The sequence below is a fragment of the Syzygium oleosum genome, unplaced genomic scaffold, assembly GCF_021117445.2.
Source record: "Syzygium oleosum isolate NSW1041296 unplaced genomic scaffold, Sole_v2.1 Sole_v2.31, whole genome shotgun sequence".
Classification (NCBI taxonomy): Eukaryota; Viridiplantae; Streptophyta; class Magnoliopsida; order Myrtales; family Myrtaceae; genus Syzygium; species Syzygium oleosum.
In genome coordinates, this window is record NW_026607515.1 from 2,216,287 (window position 1) to 2,226,067 (window position 9,781).

The 9,781-nt window shown below is 40.2% G+C and overlaps 1 protein-coding gene across 4 annotated transcripts; it reads left to right on the forward strand.

Moving 5' to 3' along the window:
* The first annotated feature begins 1,220 nt into the window (after positions 1-1,220).
* On the forward strand, positions 1,221-8,433 carry LOC115683196 (protein COFACTOR ASSEMBLY OF COMPLEX C SUBUNIT B CCB2, chloroplastic). 4 transcript variants are annotated; one of them, XM_056304302.1, is made up of 9 exons: positions 1,221-1,690; positions 1,880-2,140; positions 2,284-2,402; positions 2,499-2,570; positions 2,876-3,019; positions 3,162-3,315; positions 3,644-3,835; positions 5,847-5,978; positions 6,097-8,433. In XM_056304302.1, exons 1-8 carry the CDS (start codon positions 1,513-1,515, stop codon positions 5,873-5,875), a joined length of 1,149 nt encoding a protein of 382 aa, XP_056160277.1. In that variant the 5' UTR covers positions 1,221-1,512; the 3' UTR covers positions 5,876-5,978; positions 6,097-8,433. The 4 variants fall into 4 exon arrangements, with proteins under 4 accessions (XP_056160277.1, XP_056160276.1, XP_056160280.1 ...); XM_056304301.1 differs by having other exon boundaries at positions 1,222-1,690; positions 5,847-5,954; XM_056304305.1 differs by having other exon boundaries at positions 1,223-1,690; positions 1,894-2,140; positions 5,847-5,954.
* Positions 8,434-9,781: the final 1,348 nt, after the last annotated feature.

The window sequence follows — 9,781 nt, forward strand, 5'->3', positions numbered from 1 at the left end:
CGGGCAGGGCAGGGCAGGTCGGTGTTCGGTGTGTTCCGTGCTCTGTTTTTGGTTTTCTTTCTCCTTTTGTTTTTAGGATTAATACAAAAGAAAAATTACTAAATCGGCATGTCTGCGATAGATGTACCCCAATTTAATTTTGGACAAATTCTAAAAATGGATCCTAAGTGGAGTCACTTTCTTAAATGAGAGCCTGAAATTATCAAATCGTCTTAAATAAGGACTTGAATTGGTCAAATCGTTTTAAATAAGGGTCTGAACTAGCCAAATCATCTCAAATAAGGACCTCTGGCCGGCCGGTAACTATTCCGTCGCCGGAGAAGGAGTATTTTCGTCAAAAAAAATTATAAGTATATATATATTTTTTTTATTTTTTTTCACTTTCTTTTTCTTTTTCTTTTTCTTTTCCTTTCCTCTTTCCTTTTTCTTTTTTCTTTTCCCTTTTTTCTTCTTTCCTGACGGTCGCTGCGCCTGGCCAATGACGGCCTCAAGCGAGAGCCGCCCTTGCCGGCTTCGAGTGAGGGTCGCCCTCGCCGGCGTCGGGCGAGGGTCGCCTCGCCTGGGCTTGGCGGGCGAGGGTGAGGGTATATTTGTAATTTTTCCTTTAATTTTTTTAATCATCAATAACTCAAAATCGGTACATTTATAACAATTTTACTCATTTTACTGTCAAATTGCTAAGTTGGATAACACGCTGCAATTGACGGGTATACCAGTTTAGGATTTTATCCTCCGTTTCTCACGGGTGTACCGGTTTGTAGGTTTTTTGAGGTATTAATCCAATTTGACGGAAAACTAACGAAGGGTAAATTTATCACAAATGTACCCGTATGAGGTTTTTCAGTAAATTTGTCAATAAGTATACCGGTTTTGAATTTTTGGTGGTCAAAAAATTAGTTTGTGGTAAATTTACCACGAATGTATCGGTTTTAGATTTTTCGCGGTATTAACCATTTTCTAGTATGACAAGGGCTTCTTCGTTGTTTCCGCAATGGGCTTGAGCTTCTCTAATCTCACGGGCCTTCCCCCGGCAATGCTCTTGGATCGGATCGCCAAAGGGGTGGTGGTGGGACTTGCCCTTCATGCTCCGGAAGGATTGATGGGTCGGGCCGAAGTGTTGCCACCGGGAGGGAATGTCACCGCAACGGCGAGAGTTCTAAGCTCCGTCCCATCGGTGGGCCGAAGGATTGTAGCCGTGGCTGGCGAGTTCTGGGAATGCAGGGGAGTTGCTACGACGGCTGGAGCGAGCGTAGGACCTGTCGTGTCTTCGGAGAAGCCATGCATCGGTGAAGGATTGGAATTGAAGTGGCCTCGGCAGCGTCAGCATTGCTGTTCTTGTTTCGAGTCGAGCATGTTTCTTTACATGGTAAGAACAGAGCCGTCAACCCTTTCAGGACCGGAGTCGTGTGCTGTTTCTTTCTTGCCCCCCGCCTGTCTTCTCGAATTGAAAGCCTTAGACCCAGACCCGGTGTCCGCTTAGCTTCCTCCTGTCTTCTCCGCCGTAGCCAAACCATGGCTGCTGATCTTCTTTTCGGGCATGCCCATCTGCTTCTGCTCCGAACAGGGCATTCACGTCGCGCGCCGGGAAGCGGGGCTCGCGGGCCGAGCCTGTCCCAGGTCCTACAACCGTCGAACCGGTGTCGGTGGATGTCGACGAAGAGGACGAGGTCATCCTCGGCTGTTGAGGACGGTGAGTGAAGGGATGACTCTCGATTCCTCTCTCTCTCTCTGTCTCTCGCCTTCGATTGGCTTTTCCAGTTTTGCAAATTGGGTATCGTTCCAAGTCACGGGAACGAGGACCCTTTCGGTTAGTCTGCAAGAAAGAGCAGGGGAGCTATTGAAATGACCTCAACGGCGTGCTTTTCGTTTAAACTTGAAGATGTCTTATGCCAGATGCATTGGCACAAAACAGGAAGCGGCAGAAGCCATCTTTCTTGGAAACGCACGCTGCGAAAGCAACAAGGGAGAGGAATGAGCGCCATCTTCACTTTGAACGCCTTGATTCACCCACATTTACCTCCTCCATTTCGCGCCAAAAGAAATACGAAACGGTCACGAATTTCTGCTCGTCTCGGCGGCGACCCCGAAACTACCGGCGACGAGCGACAGCTCAACCTCTCGGTCCTTCGCTTCACTTTCGGTAACATCACTAACTCTCTTCTCTCTCTCTCTCTCTCTCTCTCTCCGTGAATTGAATATGCCATCACTTTTGGGTAATACCCATGATGCATAGAAGCACAATATTCGAATCTTAGGAGGTGTTTTCGATGGATGTTGTTGTAGGCATACCTGGTTTCGACGAGTCGTACTTGCCCAGATGGATAGGGTATGGGTTTGGTTCGCTCTTGCTGCTGAATCACTTCGTGGGGTCAGATCTCGCCAATATAACCCCTGCTCAGCTGGTTACAATCTTTTCTGAGGCTGTAATTACTTTGATCGCACAGATTCGGTGGATTAATCTGGAATTTGAGCTTTTTTTTTTTTGTATCTCTTTTCAGAGGACAGAGGTTCTGGGTCTTTCTTTGGCTGCATTCTCCATTATACTCCCTTATCTTGGAAAATTTCTACGGGTAAATTCTTTTGCTGTTTTTAATTATTGATGTATGTTAAGTGTAGTTGGTGTTATTGGCTGAATCGAGATGCTATTCAAGCGAGCTAATTTGTGGCGCAAAGTGGTGGTTCCTTTGCATTTTCCCCTTCATGAGGCCATTGGTTGGTTTTCGCGAGGTTCATGGGTGCTTGGCGTTTGCAATATATGTTTAACCTTTGGACATTGCACACCTGTTTTCTCCTGGATTATCTTCTTGATGTGGGTACTGTATTTTGTCTAGGCTAATGATTATATTTTCTGAGAGTGATAGTAATGATTTTTCAGGGTGCTGGTCCAGTGAATCAAGTAACGTTGCCTGAAGGCAATGAGCAGCTCTTCGTCATGTCAGAAAGTCTGTCTGATACGTTGAAGGAGAACTTGGCTTGGGCAACATATGTTCTATTGCGCAATACAAATACTATTGCTGCGGTACGTGGTTACTAAGAGCTAAAGTGATCTCCATGGTTATTTATCACACAGCCAGCGTGAGAAACCTCAATAAATGCTTGCTTATTACTTTCCTTATGGAAGTTACAAATTTCACACGTTTTATCCTTTTGTCTTGCCACAGTTAATATCAGTTAAAGGTGAGCTATGTATACGTGGCTATTGGAGAACACCGGATGATGTGTCTAAAGCTCGTGTCCTTGATTGGTTTGAGGAACAGATACAGAAAATTGGCCTCTCTGATTTGAAGGATACACTCTATTTCACTCAGAGTCCAGGTGTGAGAAAATCTATTGGCAGGTCCTTCAATATCGTATCGCATTGTCTCTTCAAGGGCAAATGCTTGATCAATCAAGCAGTCCTTTGTATGAACATCTGCATATAAAAACGAAACCTTAGTAAAAATTGATGTTTGTTCCACTTAGTATGTGGAAGAAGCTAAGAGCATGCAAGCACTTAGAATATATTTCAGACACTAATACAGTGAAATAGTTCTTTTTTCAATCTTAGAAGTAAGCATGCGTGGTTCAATTGTTCTGGGGAAAGAGAAAAATAAATCTCTTTACTGTAGTTTTTCAATAGCTGAAGTTTTCATCAAAACTGCAGATTTTGGATTTCGAGAATTGTTACCAAATGGGACACGCTCACTCTTGGTGCAGCCACTGCTTCAAGCTTCAGATCAAGAGGTATATGAGATGGGGAGAAATGAAGGGTTCATCGTCCTGGTCTCAAGCATGAGTTATGCTTATAGTGACAAAGACAGAGCCTGGATAAAAGCTGTTGCAAACAAGTTTATGGGTAAAACATATGTATAATTAAACAGTGGTGAATTGCTTGGTTGGATTTGTTACTTTTACAGAAAGTGATGCTCTGGTGCGTCTTTTGTTCAGTTGTGTGTAAGTCACGTCCTTTTTATATCTACTATATTGAATAGGCAACTAAATTATCATGACTTCTTTAGATTGAACTGAAAGGGAGCAAGTGAATAAGGATTTGTCCGTCTTTCTCATGCTTGGAACTGAATCAGCAGGCTAATTTGTTGATGATGATCATATTCGTCCTTTGCTATTTCCGAATATTCATTCACCAAGTTCTGCTTAACCCTCTTATCTGGACACTCTTCTTATGATGCCATATGACGAGAAGTTGTCGCGGATGTGGACTGCAAGTGAGTTTAAGTGCCTGAATAGAATCTCTCTTCTCAGACAATGCTCAATATTATGGAGGGGAGTTACATTGCTGCAATACCAAAAAAGGGTCAAAACAAGTCCCTTTGCTGTAGAAAATACAAAATGGACATTCCCAAGTCATATTGTGTAATGTTCTTTAGTGTTCATTTCAACGTAATTCAATACCATGGGAGCTGTTGAGAGAACATTAATAATGCCCTTTTCTTGTTTAAGACCTTATTTGTAGCTCATGCCGACAGGTTTATAGATCCTCTGTCGAGGCAATGACTAAGACAGCAGCTCCACTCTCGGGACTGAAGCTTGACCACCTGGATATTTGGATTACGATGGAGACACAAAATTTTTGGGAGATGATTATAAACTGGAAAAAGAAGATAAAAATGAGGTTTATGTTGAACCAGAATGCTTAACAGTACCAGGAAATAAGATCCACGCGGTTAATGAAAACATGCTCACAACCGAGATAGGATGCGGCATGGGATAAGGGCACGCATGGCATGATATATTGTTTTGAGTTTGATAAATGAATCTGCTACTGCAGAAGTTGATGGAACTGTGGACTGGGTCAGCTAGAGTGAATAAATAAATGATTGCCACACTCACTGCTCTCCTGGATTAGATAAGTTTGCTGTGGCACTGGAGATTAATGCTGAATGTTCTTCGCCATTGAAATCTAAACTACACGCCTGATGTTAGTCTAAAATGTAGGAGTAGCCTATAAGGGGAGTTGGTTATTTTTGCATATGAAATTCTGTCGAACATGGTATGCCATGTTTCTCTTTTATTTTATTTTTTTTGTGCCATGAAACGAGTTTATTTTCTTGACATTCGTATTTAACGGATGATGTCTGCTCAATTTGAGGATTATTGATGAGTACATGTAATTTAAAGATACGCTTCTTTGTCCACTGACTCCACTCTGCTACCTGAGCAATGATAACTCACCTACCAAATACGAAGTGCTACTTATAATCTTTTCCCACTTCTTCATCACAATGCAGATGCCTGGCATCGCAACTCTTCACCCTAAGCCCTCTCTCTCTCTCTCTCTCATGCTTGCCTTCAATCTTCATCTCTTAACAAGTCAATCAATGTCTCACTTGATGAATCCGTTTCATTCAATGTTGATTTTTGGAATTTAGGAGTTGTTGATGTTGTTACTGGATTTGACTTGATTCTCTTTCTGATTAATGTTGTTTTTGTTGATTGGAGTAGTGGTTACTATTAGGTAGTTGTTATGTTTAATTTATTTACCCTTGTAACAAAGATGTGATAGATATATGTGCTTTTGGGAGCATATCTTGGACTCATTTGTGAAGTCGCTGACCCTTCTTTTTTAGCCTTCTTCAATATGAGCACATTATTAGGTACTTGTCCTTATTAAGCTGCTGATTCATATTGAGATGGTTAGCTTTCATTGATTCATGTCTTTTTATGGTTGTATTGCTTGATCTAAGATGTTAGCTTTCATTGGCCCGATGATACTATGGGAGAGTTGAATTTGTTTTTTTTCTGGCATCTGTCAAAAACTATCTGTTACTGTAAGTTTGAGTATATTCATCATTCTTCAAAGGGATTGATCATATATTCTGATGAAGGTTTTAATCACTGTTGTGTAGGATGGTCCCATGTGGAAAATAGGTGTTAAGAAAGCTTATTAGGCTCGTCTTTCAAGTCTTTGATTACAGAGCACTATTATACATTATGGAGATCGTATTAATTTGGAGGTTGGTCTGCACATATTCTTTCATGTAAGAAAATGATTTCTCCTTGTTCATTCATAATAGTCACTTTTTTTTCTATGCTTCACAAATTAGTCTATTGCAATGAAATTGAATATAGACACAATTTTTTTTCTATCTTGTGCAGGTGGGTGATGATACGTAGGGAGCATGTGATTTCTTTCGATGCAGTTAATTGCAAAAGCACGGCGGAGTTTATTAGAGGTTGAGGTTATTTTTTTAACATGATTTTATAGAATACTGGTTACATTTTTTCTCATCATGTTTTGTCTTGGGTGGAAATTTTCATGTTCTGATTTTTGGTTCGTGTAGATCCAGGGCTGTGGATTTTCAATCAACTATAGTCGATTTTCAATGTGTTGCCAAATGATTATGGCAGATGAGATTGATAATTTGACAGATAAAGAATATGGGGTTTACATAAATGATGTATCTAATCTTAAAAAAAGAAGAGGAAATTAATAAACAAAACGGAAGAAATTTGCAGGGAGACTACTTAAAGGCTTGACGTGTCTCTACACCCTTAAAACAGAACATGCATGCTCCCAGTCGTCCCCAGAGACCTTGAGTCTTTAATTTGACGGGCTCAAGTCAAGGCCCTCAACAAAGGGTTTTAGGGACGGTTGAGTCGTCTTTGATCCATGCTTTCATGGACACTAGTAATCAATTGGGACTGTCCCTATTAGTGGTCAGGAATTACTTTTAACTGCTAACGTACAGCCAACAGTCCAGAATGGGATTTGAGCCGTCACTTGTGAGTTTACCTACAGGAAAATATACCTTAAGGATGGATTCAGCTGTCACCTGTTCTCTATTTTCTTTTTGGTAGTGATACCCATAAAAATGCATATGTAGAACAGAGGGAGGAATTGTAGATTCATTTTTCTACGGAAATTGTTCTTATAGTGGTCTATATGATGATATTTTGGTTTCTCTATTAAAAAAACAGAAGGATGGAAGCATGCCGTGTCGATTTCGAGTGAATTGTATTAGCCTTGTCAGTTTCAGGTTTCTCTGCGTAACTGTTCTCAAGTGAGCTTGTGTTGAAAATTGCCCACGATATCCCAATTTTCTGTTTGTGATAAGTGACATGGTGTCTTAATTGGATGTGACTTTTCTCTGAGTAACATATGCAATCACTTCCTTGAGTTATCCAAAATATTTAGATGCCCCAGTATGGACGTACATATATATGTCATACATCCCTACCAAACTATAGAGCAGCTGATAGTTTATTATGATTCTGAGTATACTAACAATGCAGAAGTGCACATGTGATGTCTGCAAAGATACTTCCACATTGCACAAATGTACAAGAAACTTGTGTTATGAAATGTGCCAATGGTATAACATTGTTGCTTGGCATTGGAACTAGGAGCTCTTACTCTGTGTGGTCAATACATATAGAGAAGGAAAGCCTCAAGTTGATGCCTGTGACCCCTTTGTCTTCTATCTATCTTAAGCACACCTTGAACATTTCAACATGACATCATGTTCCGATAATGTGAAATAACTTGGAGAAAGCACGAGAGCTGGCAACAACCACAATCAGAAAATTGGTAGAACCCGAGTATTGGTATGGTTCGACTTGTGCATGGACATCATTCTCTGTTTTGATTAGCTGTGACATTAACAATGTTTACAAGCGATCAACACGGTCCCTCGTCCAAGAATGGATCATCTTTTGTTCCTGTCCTAAAGGCTAATGCTACTATCCAAAGGAGTGATCATTATGTAGAGACCCAGATGTTGCTGTTGGCTACATGGGAATGAAAAGGACCATTTTTTTCCTACAATCTCCATGGTCCATTCAATTTTGGATGACAATGAACCCTACACACACATGCATTATCAATTGAAGCATAGTGCTTTTATGTGAAATTGTAGCCATGGTCATATATGTAACCTTCATTGTGCCAATCTGAGTCTACTTCCAATTCAATACATATTAGGCCATTCCCGTGGGATCAGAGAAGTCGCAAACCCATTATATCTCTCATACCTCATGGAATAAGTAGAAATTATAATGTAGAACTTTTTGTGTTCTCGAAATAACTCCTAATAGTTTGTGAGAAAGCTTATTAGGCTCTTCTTCAGAGTCTTTGATTACAGAGTAGTATTATACATCATGTAGATCTGTATAAATTTTGAGGTTGGTTTGGACATGTTCTTTCTGTAAGAAAATGATTTCTCCTTGATTCCTTCATAATAGTCAAGTTTATTCTAGGCTTCACAAATTAGTGTATTGCAGTGAAATTGAAAATAGTCAATATCTTTTCCATCTTGTGCTGATGGTGATGATATACTAGGAGTATGTGATCCCTTTTGATGTGGTTAATTGCAAAAGCATGGCAAAGATCTATTAGATATTGAGCTTTTGTTTTTCATATGATTGTGTAGAATACATGTTATATTTTCTATCTTGCTTGTTATATCTGAGGTGTGGAAATTTTATGTTCTGATATTTGGTTAGTGTGGATCCAAGACTTCTGATTTTCAATCTAATATAATCAATCGATTTTCAATTTGTTGCCAAATTATTGTGGCTTTGTTTTAGATGAAACTGATAATCTGATCATTAAAAAAGGGTGTTTACATAAATGATGTATAATCTGTAAAATAGAGGAGGAAATGAACAAATAAGTAGGAAGAAATTTGCTGGGAGACTACTTAGAGGCTTGATGGGACTCTACACCTTTCAAAGAGGACATGCATGCTCCTAGCCATCCCCAAAGACCTTGAGTCTTCCAATTAGACGGCCTCAAGTCGAGGCCCTCGACAAAGGGTTGTAGGGACGGTTAAGCCGTCTTTAATCCATGCATTCATCGACACTAGTAATCAATTGGGACTGTCCCTATCAGCTGTCACCTGTTTTGATACACGTAAAAGTGCATATGTAGAACAGAGGGAGGGATTATAGATTCATCTTTCTTTGCAAATTGATCTTATAGTGATCTATATTACGATATCTTGATTTCTCTATGAAAAAAAGAAGGTTGGAACTGTGCCGTGAATGTTTCGAGTCAACTGTATTTGCCTTGTCAATTTCAGGTTTCTCGGCATAATTCTCATGTGAGCTCATGCTGAACATTGCCCACGATATCCTAGTTCTGTTTGTGATAAGTTACATAATGTCTTGATTGGTTGCGACTTTTCTATGAGTAACTTATGCAATCACTTCCTCTAGTTATCCAAATCAGTTAGATGGCCCAGTATGGATGTATGTATATACCTATGCTTCGTTAGATGGATAGTTACATTGCCAACTGCTGCAAGAGCATCATGTGTACCAACTGAACTATTAAGCAGCTGATAGCTTATTCTGATTCTGAATATACTAATAATAGAGAAGTGCCCATGTGAATATTACCCTACTGAACTATAGAGCAGCTGATAGTTTATTCTGATTCTGAATAAACTAATGATAGAAAATTGCACATGTGATGTCTGTGAAGATGCTTCCACATTGCACAAATGTACAAAAAACTTGGGTTATGAATGTCCCAATGGTATTACGTTGATGCTAGCACATTGGAACCGGGAGTTCTTACTCTTACTGTGGTCTCCTTCTCTACATGTATTGGAAAGCCTCGAGCAGATGCCTGTGACCCCTTTGTCTTCTTTCTCTCTTGAGCACACCTTGGACACTTCAACATGACATCATGTTCCCAATTTCCAAAGATGCAAAATAACTCGGAGAAAGCACGAGAGCGAGGGACAGGTGCAATCAGAAAATGGGTAGAATCCGAGTACCGTTATGGCTCTACATGTGCATGGACATCATTCTTTGTTTTGATTAGGTGGGGTATTGA

What these genes read in the sequence shown, in the direction of transcription:
- LOC115683196 (XM_056304302.1), top strand. Translation starts at nt 1,513, where the DNA reads ATGGCTGCTGATCTTCTTTTCGGGCATGCCCATCTGCTTCTGCTCCGA. An exon ending in GGTCCTTCGCTTCACTTTCG is followed by an intron (nt 2,141 to 2,283) that starts GTAACATCACTA and finishes ATGTTGTTGTAG; the next exon opens with GCATACCTGGTTTCGACGAG. An exon ending in CTATTTCACTCAGAGTCCAG is followed by an intron (nt 3,316 to 3,643) that starts GTGTGAGAAAAT and finishes TCAAAACTGCAG; the next exon opens with ATTTTGGATTTCGAGAATTG.